The following is an 18,280-nucleotide window of genomic DNA, read 5'->3' as shown; positions in this document are numbered from 1 at the left end:
GCCAGGGGTGTTCTCCGTCCTCACAATTTCCTTCTTGTCACTCGGCTCCAAGTCCTGGGGTGATATTTAGGGGAGCGAGGAAACGGGCGCCAGCTCTGTCTGTGCTGGCACCGGCACGGCACCAGAACGCGTGTTTAATGCAGCAGCTGACCCGGGAAAGCCACAGCTGGGTAGGGCGCCAGGCTGTCACTCGTTCCCTTGCTGACTGGATTGGAACACAATGCGCAGTTAAAGTGGGTGCTGCTGTCCTAAGGAGTTTGCATGAGCTACTTGCATTACAGTCAATATAATCCATGATTGCAGGATGAACTTGATTAATCATCTTTTCCATATGTACCTCCTTTAGACATAGCTGCTGATTTTGAGAATTTATTTTCAGTTTTATAGTAGTGATAGGAACATTGAGAAATAATGCATTTCAATCATAATACTGCCGAAGAACGAGCAAATAATTTAGAACAGAAATATTTAGGTTGTATGCACCATATAACCTGAGCTCGTGCTTCTTGCGCTGTTAATTTACAGCGGACATGTTGCAAGAATCACATTCACCTTGAGCTCCCGCGTCTGCTCGGAGCTCGGCGACAACAGAAGAGTCGCCGGTCCCTGCACAGGTGGGCGCACGGTGACGGGCGACGGGGTTCCCCGGGTCGGTCCGCTGCTGGGCTGCGTCGGGCGGGTGTTCCCCCGGTGCAAGGGCCGGGGAAGGTGCTGCAGCTCCTGAAGGCTGGTGGCGGTTTGTCTGAGCGGAGGGTTTTGGTGAGGGCAGCGATGGAGGAGCGTGTCTGGGGAAGCCGGCGTGCGGGCCGGGTGACGGTCAGACACCGGCGCGGGGTAGACGGCGCCTGTGACGGAGCGTTTCCTGCATCGCCCGCCACTGGGAGCTGCTCTGTGGCAACTGGAATTCACGGCTCTCGGTGTAATAAGCAGTGAAGCCAAAGGAATAACTGAACAACTTGCCTAATTTGGTTAATTCAAGGAATGCTTGGGAATAAAAACTTAAATGGGAGAGTTTCCTTGCACAGTGTGAGCAGTGGATGCAAAGAGACGAGACAAAGAGCTTGTTCTAGATATACTAAGAAAGCAGTATTTTGTTTTGCCACTTGAATTTGTATTAGTTTGCTCTTTCCCGTCTAGGAGACCTGGCCACAAGCTGGTTTACATCAGTTAAGTCCATCACCTGGACTAAGGCTGGATAATGCTCAGAGCTTATACTATAGGGTTTAAAGAGGGTTTGCTTGTGTTGAAAGTGTTTATAATTTTCAGGAAACCCTGAAAACGTTAATTCGTACTTGTTTTTTACCTTGACCCACTCTGAACTGGCCAGTTATCAGGCAGTTAATAGCCCTTCTGTCCTGCTCCGGGCAGTGTGGGCGTTTGTCTGTTCTGCGTGTCTCAGAGCAGCAGTGGTTAACCCCGTTCCTGGGTGCGAGTGGTGGGAAAGATCCGTCCTGCAGGTATTAAAAAATAGCGTTGGGAGGAATTCCCCGCTGGTTTTGTGCAGAATGAGGGACGGTGGTGAGGGAGGAAGAGAGCTGGAACAGAAAGCAAAGCTGGAGCTGAAGGCGAAGAGAAAGCAAGCGTGGCTTTTGTGGTCCTGCACCCTGCGCAGCCAGGTTTAACTGTCTGAATAGCTGCGTCTGCCTACAGCCCGTTGTACAGAAAATGAGTGTGACTGTGTGACGTGTGGTGATGGTGCTCCTAACGTCGACTAGGAGAGATCCTCAGGGCCACCCCGGTGACACCCCAACTTGTCGGGAAACTGACATGTCCTTACGTTTTGTCACTTTAAAGAAAAGTTGCATTTTCGCATGCCATGGGATATAAATGGCTTTGCTTAGAAGATTTTCAAAAGGGACACGGAAATAGTGTTTCTTTGGTGTTTTAATGTACTGTATTTGACAGTAAACCACATAGTTTCATGAACCTGATCAAATTTGAGCTTCGATTAACGCCACTGTACAAGTAATCGATTTTCAAATATAAAATGTACATTCATCTCTAAGTCCTGTGCTTTGGTGGATTTTTTGGTAGCACGTTGAGAGCCTGACCATGTGTCTGTTCGTTGAAGTACATCGCAGGCACCCTGTAACGTCTGACATAGCAGAGTGCTGTTCCTAGAAGTAATTAATAGAGGTAGAAGCACTTGAGTACAGCATGATATTGAATTAGGCAAGGTAAAGTAAATGCGTGCTAACCCTTTATGGTTTTAGTGCTGTTTGTTGCTCCATAATATGTCAGTACAGTGTTATTGTTAAATATAGGTAAAGTGACCAGGAATATTTGTGTTTACCCTCATGGCTGTAGAAGGTGCTGTGATTTAGCTGTGTGTATGTGCACACGGTAAATACAGATCCTGATGTTTTGTTTTTACCCTTTGCAGGGCGCCTTTGCGCACGTTCAAGCTGCAGAAGCCGTGAGCGTTCCAGTAAAGAGCCATCTCCCCAGCAGAGAAGAGCAGATCTTGGCGCTGCAGACCACGGATGAGTTTGATGTCCTGGTGATAGGCGGGGGAGCCACGGGCTGCGGCTGCGCCTTGGATGCCGTCACCAGAGGTGAGCCTGGAGGGCTCCGTTGCACTGCTCCTGGATCGCACCGTTTGTAATGGGTTTATCAGGCTGGCTTTTCCAAAGCGCTTGAAGATAGAGAAGGTGTACTCGTACTCTGAATGCCTGGTTGTAAAACTACTGCTGTTCTCAGGAGCTAAAATGAGCTTGGGGAAAAACTGTCCTTGCGCTGGGTGGTGTCAGCAGTTTCTGTTGTTGGGGTGCTCGTGTGCAGCTGCCTAACGAGCCTTTGTGCCCGATGCTCTTGGGTGGATTCTCATTCTCTGTTGCTCCTTATTTAGTAGCTGTGTCTGTAGCATTAATAACACGTCGCTTGTGCGTGCAGGAGAACATCTGCTGCAAAGACACGGACTTCTAGCTGTTTTGCAAGGGCCGTGGGAGCCTCTGCCCAGGGGTGAGAAGGCCGGGCTGCTGGGCGCTGTGTCCTCCTCCGCACTCGGCGGCTTTGGAACAGGGCAGCAGGTTCCCATCGAACCTGACGGTTCTCAAAGAGAATAAGTCATTTTATCAGTTTAATGCAAACGGATCTTCAGCTACAGAGATGAGAATGCACGGGTGCTGTGCCTGTGGGCTCCAGCTCCTGCTCTGTTAAAACACTCTGTTACCCCAGAATGCAACAGTTTTATCCCAAAAGATTTGTGAGAAGGGCTTGTCTTGGAATACAGTTGCTCCGTTGGTTTTGGTACAATCAGCCGAAGAGAGAGAGAACCAGATTCCCGTAGTTTCTGTGTTTGTAGACCTTGATTCTGCTTTTGGAACTAGAATGGGAAAAAGAAAGTGTGGAATGTGAGTGAGCAATAAAATTGTTCAGGTGCCTTACCCTGCAGGTTTACCTCAAAACGAGAGGTAAAGCCTGACTCCAGGAGTGGTTTTTGCTCGGTTTGGGAAACACTTGCCCGGAAGGTGTGATAATTTTGACATGGATAAAGCAGCAGGGCCTGCACCGTTGGTACATACACACAGACTCAAATCTGGTTGTTAGTTTTTGTTTCATATGTTGTTGAAGATAACTTGGGATCTTTTGTCTTCTGCCTCTGCTGTATCGTGGTAGAAAAAGCAGTTGCTGTAAAGCCTACAGAAATTATTATAGGTGATCTCTGCTTATCCTTTTACTAGATATTCCGGCTATATCAGTGGATTTCTGAAGTGTGAAATATTCCTAGGCATTTGGTTAATGAATTGTGTATTGTTGCTGTTCATTCATGGAACTTGCTCTTTTATTATGTTTGCTTCACTTAACAACAAATCTTGCTTTTCATGTGTTTGATATATCTTCACCAAATTATTTCTGATTGTATCCATTAATCTTCAGTCACATTTGACAAAAATAAATTACTCTGATCTTTGGAAGTTACCAGTAATAATTAGATTCTTTTTAAGGACATAGAAGTTTTGGAGACTGAGATGTTGAAAGGCGTGTTCACCGGGCAGTGACGTCCAGCCCGCCCCCGAGGCCGATGGACAGACAGATGCTGCTGTCTGCCCGTCCAGCGTGCGGTGCAGTTCATGGCACGGCAGCTTTCGAGCTCTCTGCTGCACAGAGTTGAAAGCGCTCGTGAAAAGACTCTGTTCCTGCCATGCATACGAACTGCGATTCGCTTGAGGGAGCGTGGCCCCTATAATGTACTGTAATGCCTTTCTATTGTGAAATTTCCAGCTTTTCATGTGCTTCTGTTTAAGTTCTGTTTTGACTTTTCCCTTAGGAAGGAGGCTAAAATTTTTCATTACAATATAGACAGTGCACTACACTTTGAATACAAATTCATCCATGTACAAAGTAATTTTTCTTGTGATTGTCTCTACCCTAGAGAAGTGTCTTTAATGAATTACATACAAATTGTGCAATTTAAGAAGTTAATTTGGTTTTCTGGTAACACAGGACTAAAAACAGCCCTTGTGGAAAGAGATGATTTCTCATCGGGGACCAGCAGCAGGAGCACGAAGCTGATCCACGGCGGGGTGAGGTATCTTCAGAAGGCCATCATGAAGCTGGATTTGGAGCAGGTAGTTGCTCGTGCTGGTTGTTAAGCACGAATCGCTGGTAGACACTTCCCTGTCCCGATTACATCCGAGTCTCCTTCTCATCGTTTCGGTACTTGGCTGTTGTATTCCACAGCCGCTGCACAGGGGAGCTGGGCTTTCCAGAGCAGGGAGGCGGGTGCTGCTGCCTCGGGATGGGTATTTCTAGCTGCCCTGCCTTGCAGGCTGAGCAGAGTTTGGGGAAGGAAAGCAGAGACAAGGCTGAGTGCAGAATAAAAGAGCTTCCTACCCGTCACAAGCAGAAATTGAGGGAGTGGGGGCTTGTCCTGTTTGTTTTGGAATAGGGAAAGAAAACATGGTAAATGAGTGATTGCATGTAAATGTTTTGATGTATTCTTGTGTTGCTGGAAGTGTGATGGTTTTGTTTTGAGAAATGGATTTGTCTTCTCATTGAAACCTCGGAAACTTTTAATGGTTATAATACTGCTACAGAAATGGTGACTTCTCGGGGAAAAACATATAAAACATGCAGTTATCCAGCTATAGAAATCAACCTCTTATTTTTTTGCCAAAGAACAACTTAGTATTGATTCATAGTGGTGGATTTGGAGAAGAACGCTCCTGCGTGTGCAGCTCAGTCAGTCTGGGGTCGGCTGTGGGAATGGGCACCGAACTGGACTGTGGGCTCTGCCCCCTCCAGTGCCCCTGCCCATGGCTGGACTGACACAGCCCGCTGTGCTTTACGTGCAAATGAAAAACAGTTCGACTGTCCTGCCAAGGCACCCAAATGAAACCAGTGGAACTTGTCATTTTCTTGGGAAACGTGTTTTTGTAAGTGTTGAATTTTTCAGCAAATCTCAGGGTGTTTTTGGAAGAACAGTAGAAATGTTGCAAGGTATCTGCTTTACCAAACAGTTTCTTATTAAATGTTGCACGTGGAGACAGAGTTGGGTAGCTTGGGATTCACATGTGCGCTTCTATTTTTCAGTACAGGATGGTGAAAGAAGCACTTGAGGAGCGTGCAAATCTGCTTGAAATTGCTCCCCACCTGTCAGCTCCTCTGCCGATAATGCTGCCCGTGTACAAGTAAGCTCTGCTCTGCTCTGCAGTCCTCCTGCTGCTGCTTCCCCGCAGCAGGTTGCAGGTCCTGGTCCCCAGCGGGTCTGTGGGCCGGTCACCATCTCCGTCCCACAGACACGTCTGTGATTCAGCTGCTCAGCGCGTTTCTGCCCCCCCGATGGGCCGGGACGGAGATTGCAGCTGAACGGGCTCTCATTCCCAGGGTGTTATTTGCTGTTCTTTCCAGCACACCCTTGGCTTACACACGTGCTGTCGCAGTGTTCTAGCGATGAGCACGTGCACTAGTTCGGTGCAATCGCCTTCCGCAGCGTGTGCCTGTTCGGTGTTGAGAGAACAGTTTGCTGCTTGGATGAGGTGGAAACTTGACGTGATTTGGGGTGGGTTTTCACAGCAGTTACTCACTGCAGCAACTTAGAGCAGTGAGCTCTTGCTGAATTGATCTTAACCTGTGGCTTTATTCCTGGCTTAGTAGAAGGGGCTGGAATAGCCGTACTCCAGTAGGTCAGCGGTGGACGGCGCTGATCTGGTCCTGTCTGTGCAGGAGCTGTTAGCCCAGCTGTGCACTGGGGACCCTTCCAGCCGGGGCACGTGGCCTGGATCTGCCCTCGGCACACAGCTCTGGGATCTCACAACAAAGTACAAAGAGCCAGTTTGCGAACCTAATTCCAAAATAAATGAACCCATGAATCTGTTTGACTGACTACAGCGAGTGCAGCAGTTGAAAATAGTAGTGAACAAGACACCAATTCTTGCGTATTTACATTATATTGTGATACCATGAATGTGTATGACGGTACGAAGTGAAACTGGTGTAATACAACACACTGTGTTACTCAACATTTTCTATACTACAACAGTGGGTACATGCACTTTCCTTTATAATTTCAACTCATGGGGAATTGTGTTTTCCTGCAGATGGTGGCAGCTGCCGTACTACTGGCTTGGAATAAAACTGTACGACATGGTGGCTGGAAGTCAGTGTCTGAAAAGCAGTTACGTCCTTAGCAAGTCGAGAGCCTTGGAGCTCTTCCCAATGCTACGCAAAGACAAGCTTGTTGCAGCCATTGTCTACTATGACGGTATGTTGCCTTTCTGAGCTTTCAGTGTTACAGTGCGCTGTGTTTTGGTGCTGGGAGCACAACTGTAGATGGCATACACTGACTTTCTAAAGGGAAGAACAACAACCTGAAGGATTCAACTTGTATCTTAAGCATTCATTTAGTAGATAAGTCATGTTTTTCACGACACTAATGTATTGGAGGTAGGAGAGAATGTATTCGTTTTTTTGGCTATATATAGTGATATGTGAAAACATTCTGGGGACTCCCTACAACTTTCCAGCTGTGTGTAGCTTTTCTAAACACTCCTCAGCCTCAACACTTGGCGCTATCATAAGTCAGGAGGGAAAGTGTGATCATTCCAGTGATGTTAAACGGTTTGCTGCAGCACTTCCACTGTGCAAATAACGTCAGGCCTGTCTGGGTGACCCGGCTGCTGGTTGTGGTTCTTGCGCTGGGCTGGATGAGGCCCAGATCAATTACTTTGTGTATCACCAATAAAATTGGTTGCTGTGCAAAGACAGCGTTCATTGTGATTATAATGAAATACTAGAGATTGCTGTAAGACATGAATGTTAAAACCCCTTTAAATACAGGGTTATAAATTCATGAGAGGAAAAATGCCTCCAGCTCAAGTTATTTAATCTATTGTATCAGCCCGTGTTAGGTGTGTTTGTATATAACACTTGCACAAAATCTGTGTGAGTGGGAGAAAGGACGATGTTTTCTGCCAGTCCTGTGATGTTCATTCGAAATAGAACAGCTGTTTAACAGAACTGCGTGCAGTCATCTCAGAGGGGCGGTTTTCCCGTTCAGAAGCGTTGATGTGTGCTGGGTTTGGCAGGAGCGTCACTCCTGTTCGTGGTGTCGGAGCGGACGAGCCGGTTGCCCGGTTGGCGGGAGGTCCGGCGGCGGGTCCTGGCACGGCTGGGGCTGCAGGGGCTCTGCCGGTTCCCCCCTCTGGCCCTTCGGTCTCTCCAGACGCACGGGGCAGCGCCAGCTGAAACTGGGGACCGGTTAGTTGGCTTTTGTGACAAGTGACTACCGGGAAAGTGATCTGGAGCAGTCACATGTGCTGTGCCGCTGTCTCGGGTTTTCTGCAGACTGCCGGATCCCAGTACCTGCTCATCTCAGGCAAGTTACATCCCCAAACTGTCAGAACTTCAGGATTTAAGAAACACTGAACTTCTGCAAGTTCCAAGTGCTGGAAGGTTCGCTGCTTACATTGGAGTACCCAGCCATACGGTCATACTTTCTCGATGCACTTGGTTGTGTTGCCATATCTAGAAGACGGAATGTATTCTTTTTCTTTGCATCAGACTTCCACTCTCTTTCGTGATGTGTCTTTAATGGGATTGTTACTCTTCCTTCTCCACTGCTCTCCCATTTCCCTTCCAAGACAGAAAGCGTTGGTAAAACTTCCTCGGTAATGGGGCCTGCTCGGTGATCTCAAAATGTCAAGCGTGTTCAGGGTAGGGCAAAAGCCGTAAGTTCCTTGCGGGCTTGGAGGAGCCCTCCAAAGAATACATAGCTGAAATACTGATCTACTTTGGGAGCGGTACCGTTCTAGTTAGTTTTTACCTGAAGATGTAGTTTGTGACCTTTTGGCAGCCAGGAAGGTCTTCGCACCACATTGATTACGGAGGTGGTTCTTTTCCTGTCTTAGAACTGCATTTACATGGCTCATCAGCTTATCAGTAGGGGCTCTGGGGCTGGGGAGCAGCAGGGGGGCCCTCCAGACACCCTGGACCCACAGAGTATTTCTGAGTCTTCTGGCAAAAGCACTTGCTGGTAATTGCAAGTTGTCTCGGAGCACGGCAGAATGAAGCAAATAAATTGTATATATGTGCAGGAATAGATATGTGTAGGTTCTTAATTGGGAGTAAGGTGAGATTTAATGGATGGACTTGATTTTTACCTGTCTGATGGAGAGTGCATCTTCTCTTATTTTTAAGTTCTAAAAGAATTAAGAGGTTATTTAGCAGCAAAACTTGTTATGGGATTGTGTGGTATTTTTTATGTACTGTAACAAGAGCTGCTGTAAATAGCACACATAGAAGTAATTCAGATTAACATAATCTATCCCTTAGACTGTTTTGAGGGATCCCAGGAGCATGCAAGACGAATGAAGTGGTTCTCTTAACTGTAATTACACTTCTCGTAAGAGCACTGTAACTTGAAACCTATTTCTAATCTATAGAAGTTTTTCTCTGATTCAATAGAGGTAGCTGGGTGTATCACAGCTGTTGGGTACTCCAGCGTGCCAGAGGTATACACTGACGAGGTAGCCTTAGAATTAGTCTTTGAGTTTCTTGGGCGATTAATTGTTTCGAACAGCGCTGCGATAATGAGGATTCAGCGCCAAGGTGCCGTGTGGTGTGTTGATGGAGAACACCCGGGCAGGACTTGGAGCGATGGAGCTGCCTCCCGCGGGTTCGTCCCGCAGCAGCAGCAAAGCCACAGCGACAGAGGGGAAACGTAGCAAGTCCCGAGGAGCAGCTGGGTGGAGGGAGAGGGTTGGGATCGCATCACTTTCAAAAATCAGGCGGCTGGGGACTCATCTGGTGAGACGGGGCAGAAACGGACTTGAAATTTTGCTGCCAGTGAAACTCCTTGTTCATGCGGGTATATCTGGCCTTATTGTCAATTGCTCGTAAGCCTACAGCTTAGTTATCCACATTTTTATGCAAAATTTAAAGACAAGGTGTTTTGCAGTGAAAAAATACTAAGAAAAAACCCTCTCAAAGCTCCACCAAACCTTAGTTTACCAGAAGAAGAAAGTGGTTCTGAAGGATTAAAGTGTCAAATTTGCCAGTTCCTAATACACATTTGGGTGCTTTGAAGCTACACCTAATCCAGAATACAAACTTTCCAAGTAAACGTTGAATCAGTTCTGAACGTGCCGCGCTCCGGAGCGGAGTTGAGTGCGGTGACTCCTCTGTGGGTCAGCCATGGCCTGCATGGGCTCGGCCTGCGTTGTGACACGTTCGTTGTTTCACTGTGATTAATTAACCCGTGTTCTGTCCACAGTAACTTGGTTTTGAGTCGCGATGGTTCGGCGAGTACACTTTGGATCTTGTCAATTGTTATACTTGAATTTTAGTGATACACTTTCATGCCCTAAATCTGGAGGAATGGAGGGCAAAAAGGAAAGGGAATTGAAGTAGAGAAGGGGATGGTAAGGTCAAATTAAACTCCTTTTAGTTCTTTCAGAAGGACTAGTCATAAAATAGAGCATTGAATAATGGCGAATATATACATATGTAGGTCCTAAAGTGGGTCCATCCCTTGTCTATATTCTCTAAATAATGAATAAATAAATTGTCCTTTTAGGAATGGCACATCTTAGCTGACTCTGTATGCACAGTGAATGTGGTTTTCTCTTGTTTTCCTGCTTTTCTCGGCTCCTGTTGCTCTCGTACGTTGTGTGTAGTTGTTAACAGCACCGGCAGCAGCATCTCCCTGGCTGGCACGCTGGTCCCCACCACCAAAGGAAGAATTAAACACTCATTATGTAGGTGACGTTTAAATTTGATAAAACCACCTGCCCAGTCGGGCCTGGGGGGTGGGCGATGTTCTCTGCAAAGGAAAGACCAGGGACGCTCTTGGTTTTGTAATTGTTGATCAAGCTCGCGGCGTGTCGAACAATCCGTTATTCATTAGTGTGTGTTCTGAAATGTTGCTGTGATCTTCTTAATTACATTTTAAAAAATTGTTTATACAGGAAAAAAACAACCCAACCTCCCCTGGTAGATGATAAATGTTGGAAGTACCAGCAAATCGCAGCCTTTCCCAGGGGCTATTCTTGCTCTGTCTCGGCATCGGGAAACTCAAGCATATGTTGGATGTTAGCCTGGGTGTACACAATGTGTCCTATTTATTCAAGGTTTCCTTTGAAGCCACAACTTACAAGTTTGTTTCTTAGGGGTACATGTCAGACTGCATTTAGCGTTTGTTGGTATTAGGATACTCCTGAACAGCAAAGAGGCAACATTTTGGGGGAAGGACGCGGCTGCGATCTGAGCAGCGACCTGTCAGTTCTGCTTATGTAGCCGAAGGAAGCGGGAGAAGAGGCTCCGAGAGGCTGGGCTGAGCAACCACGGCGCGGGCAGAATTATTGTAAAGCTCTTTAAATGGAAGAATTAATCTCCATTTAAATTATATGGAGCTCATTATGCTGAGAACCAGGGAAAGAAACCATTAAAGCAGAGATCCGGCTGACCAGAATGTTTCAGTTTAAAGTGCTTAGAAATTCTAAGTTGCACAGATCTTTTTAAGATGCATCATCTTCCTATCTCTGGGTGCTTGCAGGCTTTTGTTAGCATATTTGCCTTGCAAGATGAGCCTTTAGGTGTGTAAGGAAAACTTGTGTTCTGGAATCAGTCATGAATTTCAGATTTTAGGGCTTTGTTGACCCTGCTCTCTGAATTTCCGGCTGTTTTCTGACAGCAGGAATTAACATAGGCCACTTCTGTGACTGTTCTGCCACATCGAGGCATTTGATTGTTTTAAAATCTTGCTCTACAAATTTCCAGTATACTTGCTGCGAAGTAACTGTTCTTTGTGTTTTGCATTCTCAGTATTTTCATATATGTTATGTCCTGAAATATTTGATGTGGGGGTTATTTAAAGGTATAGAATGAAGCGTTGGCAGAGGATTTAGCTTTCCTTGTTTACGGCAAACCCCCTGAGAAATCCTTCCCAGCGCACACACACACAAAAATCAATGCAAAAGAGTAGGGCATTCATTAAGCTGTCAAAAATGGAATAAATGCTTTTTTTTATTTAGGCTCTTGTAGCTATTTTTCCTAGTATTTGAGTGTGTCCTGAATTATGAAATGTTATAGCTTTATAATTCATATTTGACAAATGAATATTTTGAGCGTGTTGAGCTGTTATAGGGGTATTACCCTATTACAGATGCAGACAGCTCTACGACTTTCTCCTTCCCTGGGTATAAAAACCCGGACAGCTTTCACGAAAGGACTCTATAGGTGAAACACAGCTGACCGTATATCTTGGCGTTTGCAGGTTGAGCCGGCAGGCACCGCGCCCGAGGCGTGAGCTGGCGGTGCCGCGTGCGCCGTGTCCCTCGCTGCGCAGCGCGCTTCGGCCGTGGGTCACAGAGCCGGTGTGAAGCCCCGCAGAGCCGGGGCTGCGCTGGGGAGCCGCAGCGCTTGTCCCGGCTGGGCTCGTGTCGGTGCTGCCGGGGAGACGCGGCAGATAGTCACGTAAACGGCGCTTCCAAAATGAGAGAAAACCCCTTGGGTCTCTGCTTGCGCTCCTAATGTGTGTTGTCCGCCCGAGCTCTTTTCCGAAGGGGTAAAATCAATAGCCTGGAACGGCTCGGCGTGTGTTTAACCCGATTCTGCGGCTGTCAGAGGGTGCAGCAGCCCCCGAGCGGCGCTTTGCTCCCCGGGCATCCCTCCCAAAAGCACGGGTGATAACTGCGGCTCCCGCTGTACCTGTAACAATTTAATTGTGTAAGTCAGCCCAGTCAAGCATCCCCAGCTCATGACTGGGAGACATGAAATTCATTGTCATTATTGTCCCTGTCATTTTGGATCATTATATCCTGCTGCAGAATTTTCCTCACTCCAGTGCTTTCCTACCTCCAGGACGCGGGGATTATGGCTGAGGTTGGGGTGGGGGCAGGACTGTGAACTACATTTACCTCAGGGGAGCCACAGATTAAATTGGCTTTGCTCTCTGACTTGCTGGATTCATCTGTTTGTACGCTGTGGGTTTAAGGTTGGAAATGATGAATATTCTAGTGAATTCTGTGCCTCTCTCTTTCCTTTTTCTTCTTTTTAATGCTCACGTAAGCAAAGGGTGGTTTTTCTGTCCCCTAAGAAGTGAACGGGGAATAATTCTTCAGATCATGTTACCTCGAAGATTTAAGATTATTCCTGAGCAAAACGATGTTATTTGCACATTGTGGCACAAACATGTGAGCGTTCCCCAGCGTGTCGTGGCTTTTAGGGGAGAGACTCCGCCGAAGCATGTAATTCTGCCGTAATTTATACGGGTGCGTTTTATGTGAACTTAATAGTCAGTCATTAGTTAATATGTACGCTGTTCCATATTGTAGGTATGACTATATGTTGAAGGAAGACGGATTATGGGATGCCTGTGCATCTTGCTGCTCCTTGTTCCCCGGCTGGTCCCCACTGGGTCCCGCAGTCAGCTGGGTGTCCCGCCTGCTGAACACGAGGCACAGGAGCTGGCGACACGGTCACAACTTCACTTACACCTGGAAAATCACTGCGGCGTGCAAAGCACAATTTGCCTCAGACTGAAGTTTGCCCCCAATTTAGGCTGTTGGTGGGAGCTCTGACACCACGTGGGTACGTGATGAGCTGTGTTGACATCATCACATCTCTGGTGCAGTGACATGGCCATGCCATGTTGACGTCATCACATCTGTGGTGCAGTCACATGGCCATGTTGACATCACCACGTCTCTGGCATAGTGGCATGGCAAAATTGACATCACCACATGTCTCCAGCATGGTGATATGACCATGTTGACATCACCACATCTCTCTGGTGTGGTGCCATGGCCGTGTTGACATCACCACATCTCTCTGGCACAGTGACATGGCCATGCTGATATCAGCACATCTCCAGCATGGTGATATGACCGTGTTGACATCACCACGTCTCCAGCATGGTGATATGACCGTGTTGACATCACCACGTCTCTCTGGTGTGGTGACATGGCCATGTTGACATTGCCACATCTCTGGCATAGTGGCATGGCAAAATGACATTGCCAGGTCTCTCTGGTGTGGTGACACAGCTGTGTTGGCATCACCACGTCTCAGGCATGGTGACAGGGCCATGTTGACATCCCCGTGTCCCTGGCGCGGTGACACGGCTGCAGACCTGCCGTGACAGCTGCTCCCCCTGACATTTCCGCACCGTTCCCACAAACTGGCAGTGACAACGTTTAGTTTCATTCTAACGCTGTGCTTTACTGACACTGACAGTGCAATATGATTGTGGTGACAAGCTGAAGGCTGATACAAAAGAAGTGGGAAACAACATCATTATAAAGCAGCAGCACAGAACAGTAATTCCAAATTTTGTCACTTGCTTGATGTGCCTGGATGTTGTGGCTCAGTTTGGTCTTCTGGTGTCTGGGTTTCGCTAGGAGTTCTATCTTCTCGGCAGTAGACGTGATGAGACGTTTTCAGGTTATTGTGATGTTCAGATTTTTAAAGAAGCTTTTACAAACTTGCTGTCTGCTGCTCGTGTTATTCATTTGTTTGTAACTGTACGTAAGTTGGAACGTATCATACTTTCATTTCCTAATCTTCTCTGTGATCATGGGGATTTTTTATCCATACATACAGTTTGTTTGGCCACAGGTTCCTCCGTTCCTTTGATCTTACCTTATGAAAATAATCTTGACTTTAAGTTCCCTAAGCCTGGTTTAGGTGGTTTTGCTGCCGCCTGGGTGGTCTCTGCCGCGCGCTGGCTGTGCTGAGCTTTGCTAAACGCAGCTGTTGGTGGGAAATGGGCTGTAATCCTTCCCAGCCCCGAGGAGCAGAGCCTCAGGGCCGGGTTCGTTACCTCTGCATCGCTCACAGCGACAGGGACGCCTATTGCTTGTGATCTAAGCTGGTGCTAAGTGGAGGAAGCAAGAACTTACTCAAAGTGATTGCTACTGGATTGTTTAAACTCGGTTTCAGCATTGAGAAGGCCAGGCTCAAGGCTTTCCTTTTCATTGCAGCTGCTGCGGGGAGAGGGCTGAAAACATCTGCATCTTCGGGCAGATCTGACAGAACTAAAACAATGCGGTGCGTGTGTTTTTTCCCAGCGCAAAGTGCGTATTTAGCTGCGTATCATTCTTCCCACCTGCTCGGGCTGTATTTCAGTAGCACAGATAACACAGCGGAAAGCAGGATTCAAATGATACGTGATTTGTGTGAGTATTAACAGTCTGGTGTGATGCTGCTCTGGTGTCCGTGGGTGGCCGGAGCTGGTGTAACTGAGTCAGAACGCTTCCCTCCGAAGCAGTCCAGGAACAAATGCGTGTGTGCTACGGATCCTAGAAAGTCTGGTAGTTTGCAGCCAATTTTTGACTCCAGTTCTATGTGATTCAGAGAGCAAGAAATAGTTCAGGTCGGAGGGCACCTTTACTGACTTGCGACTCACGAGCCAAATTCAGTGTTTACCTCTGACCTTATGCTGCTTATGTCAGGGGAAGGGAACTTGCCGGGTTCTTTGTCAAACAAGTCTGGAACAGTTTTGAGTCACTCCAGCTGATTCATAATGCCTGAACTCGGATGGATGTCACCGGGTTCCGTATGTACAACAGATGTTGAGTTCCTGGTTTAACGCTTGCAATAAAACTATTCATGCAACTAAGCACTTATTTAAAAATGAGAGGATGTGGGCAGGCCTGGTAACTCAGTTATGTAGAGTGATGTATAATTACTGCTCATCAGCCTTAAATTCGGTGAGGTTTTGGTAAGGTTTGTATCTACACACACAGCAAGAAAATTTCCATGCACATGGAATAAAAGTGCTTCCGTGCATTGCTTTCCTATGTACGTGCAATTCTTTAGTGCAAGGCTGTCGTGAGAGTGGACAGGTACAGAAATATACAGACAAAACTTTAAGGCTGTCAGTGCTTTTTGGGGAGAGTGGGTGTCATCGCTGTGATTTGTCCCTGTCTCCATGCTGGGGGCGGGTTTGGGTACGTTCCAAGTCCAAGGGGCTCCTCCTGTGTTGTACTTAAGTATTCCAGTTTAATAAGTGGAGCTCTCTGGTATCAGTAAATGAGTAACATGCAAGCGAGAGTAATTTGCAAGTATTTGTTTGCTTTTATCCCTTCAGCTTTTTAAAAGAAAACAAACGAACAAAAAACCTACTTATTTGTATGGCTGCATTATACAGGGATATAAAATTGCCACCATACTGTGGGCCTAGTTCTCTCATTCAAATACTTCTTTTAATGTATCTTTCCTTTCAGAAGAAGCCTGGTAGGTGGCTCTGTGGAAAGATTTGCCCTCTCGAGAAAGTTCGTTAAGACTGTCAGATAGCTCCTTGCATGGCTAATTTCCAGCTCCCCATTAAAGCTGACCTCCGCAGCAATAACCAGAGCTGTCTAATCAGCAGAGGCTGTAAATGCGGAAAGGTGAGGCGGCTCCGTGTGCTGCAGGGAGGCGGGAGCGCGCGGAGCCGCGGCGCGGGCGCGCTGCGCGGCCGGAGCCGGCGCGGGTGTGCGCCGCTGCCCCAGCGCTGCCGTGCGTGTTGCACGGGCGCTTGCCATGCAGCGGGCGCGCTGGGAACCGCGTGTGTGCGCTCAGCACAGAAAGGTTAACGTGAACCACAGTTACCCTCTGAGAATTAAAAGAGCTTCTGCCTTCTGAAGGAAAACGCAGCCGCTGGCCGCTGCGCCATGCTCATCTTAGCGGAGCAGGAATCCGGAGTTGGTGTAAAAGTAACAGGTGTCAGACAGCGACACGGGACAGGACACACCAGAACTACCGGGGTGCCTGGTGAACACGGTTTTCACACCGCGGGGCTGAGTCAGTCGCCAGCAAACCTCTGCAGGCTGCGGCTCCGTCAGCGCCGCTGGCTGACACGCTGAATGTGCGCCGTGTGCGCGCTGTGGGAGGATGCTGTTGGTGCCAGCGGAAGCATTGTCTGCTCCTCTCTGAAGAAGTACAGCATTTGCTGCTAAGGAATGAAAATAGAACTTTCCTAAATTACACAAAAAAAGAAATTATAAACCAAATGGCATCACTGTTGCTCTTAATGTGATGTAGGACGCGCTTTTTCTTCACGCACTATATGTCTTCAGCGATATGGCTGCTAAGAACAAGGGGGGCTTTTTTAAAGAGGATTCAGTGGTATTTTTGTAAGGACAGTTAAGCCAGTGTTTTGTTAAAAGCAAGGTTGGTTTCCCATAACAAAAATCAAAGTATCGCCCCATTATTACTATATGGAAAACACTGCCCAATTAATTTGGCTTAGCCATTCTGTTGTAAAAAATAACTTTTCGGCTTATAACATTTGGAAAACACCTGTGGTACCCTAGAGCGGTTACCTGTTGTGATGAGGGGGTTTAATGGTTTTCTTGGTCGTGCATTGGCTGCTGTGCAGGACAGAGCTGGTGAAGTAGGAGATCAGGACCTCCCGTACAAGTTTTGGTCACCTCGCCATTTGTGACAGGGCTGTGCTCTGGGTTTCCTGGGCACCTTCTGCACGGGGGGGTCGCGCCAGTAAACTTTACACGTCTCTTCTGGAGGAGGTTCAGCCTGGAGGCTTTTAGCTTGGGGTGGGAGGATCTCTGAACCTTACGTGGAGAGGATGGTGTTCAACTGGAAAGTCAAAAAGATGCACAATCTTTGCTTTGCTGTCCTTAACTTCGCTCTAGAATGGCAAGGATCGCCTAAGTACCAGGGCACATGCCGATCTCTGTGGAAGAATAATCACTCCTGATTCCAAAATAGCACGTGTAAATAGCTAGTTTTACTTTAATCAGTAGAAAATATGCTTTGTCAACTGTGAATAGTGCTGTAGCGACAACTCATCCATCTACGGTACCTTTAGAATGGGGGTGAGCATGGAGGAGCAGCAACCACTTCTTCAGACATCGAGGAGAAAGAAGATAATTGCATATAAAGTGCAGGGTTTTAATGTAATTGTCTGCGGGAAATGTGCACGTGTGAGTCGGAGGGTTTAAAAAAGAAAAGAGCCGTTCCTGAGTATAAAAACCATTGGACTGTGACCCCATCTCTACCAAACTGTTGCAGTATTATTCTCCACAGATGATAAATTTCTGAGCTGGTAAGTCGCTCTTCATTTCTTTCAAATGTGGACCTGTGCAGATCTCTGCTGTTTGCACTCGCGGACTGCGCGCTGTAGATCACATCAATCTGAAGCCAGTGGGTTTTTCTGGATGTGTAGTTAATCAGGAACTGGTTATTTCCCAGTCCTCTTCCTGCAAATACATTACAGCAGCACTCTCAGTTCCTTTTGGACAGCTGAGAATTGAGTAATAGCAAGGGCTTCCTTGCATCAGAATAACGATGAGGGGAAAATGGATGAGAGTTTCAGAGGAAGCGTGAAAATGTTGTCTCGAGCACAGTAGTCCAGATCCTGAAACGCGCTCCACATGCCCTTACATCGCTGACATTGTGAGCATTAGGAGTTGCTACAGGTGCTCAGAGGCTCTTGCATTTGGGGCTCAGTAAAGAATTGCTACTTAAATGTTCATTCTTTTTAGAAATTACGCCTGTTTCCACATTGTTTATTCTGCTGATTGGATTATTTGGATTACTTTTGTTCTGGACAATTAAGTCACAAAACTGGGAAGGGACAGTGTCTGACAGCAAAGGGGGGTGTGTGCAGAACCCCCCGTGTCTGACAGCAAAGGGGGGTGTGTGCAGAACCCCCCGTGTCTGACAGCAAAGGGGGGGGTGCAGAACCCCACGTGTCTGACAGCAAAGGGGTGTGTGCAGAACCCCACGTGTCTGACAGCAAAGTGGGGTGTGTGCAGAACCCCATGTGTCTGACAGCAAAGGGGGGTGTGCAGAACCCCATGTGTCTGACAGCAAAGGGGGGGTGTGCAGAACC

At 47.3% G+C, this 18,280-nt stretch overlaps 1 protein-coding gene across 5 annotated transcripts in view; it reads left to right on the top strand.

Annotated features, from left to right (window-relative positions):
• The window catches only part of GPD2 (glycerol-3-phosphate dehydrogenase 2), a 54,846-nt gene that overhangs the window by 15,047 nt on the left and 21,519 nt on the right, over positions 1-18,280 (top strand). For all 5 annotated transcript variants that reach the window (XR_010473933.1, XM_065070132.1, XM_065070135.1 and 2 more), the window contains exons 3-6: positions 2,384-2,555; positions 4,447-4,571; positions 5,536-5,633; positions 6,543-6,706. Coding sequence is in view for 4 of the 5 variants with exons in the window: in XM_065070132.1 (XP_064926204.1) it covers positions 2,384-2,555; positions 4,447-4,571; positions 5,536-5,633; positions 6,543-6,706 (559 nt within the window). In the remaining variant the exon portion in view is untranslated. The remainder of the gene's footprint in view (positions 1-2,383; positions 2,556-4,446; positions 4,572-5,535; positions 5,634-6,542; positions 6,707-18,280) is intronic.

Source organism: Columba livia, chromosome 7 (assembly GCF_036013475.1).
Source record: "Columba livia isolate bColLiv1 breed racing homer chromosome 7, bColLiv1.pat.W.v2, whole genome shotgun sequence".
Taxonomy (NCBI): domain Eukaryota; kingdom Metazoa; phylum Chordata; class Aves; order Columbiformes; family Columbidae; genus Columba; species Columba livia.
This window is presented reverse-complemented; position numbering and strand designations above follow the sequence as displayed.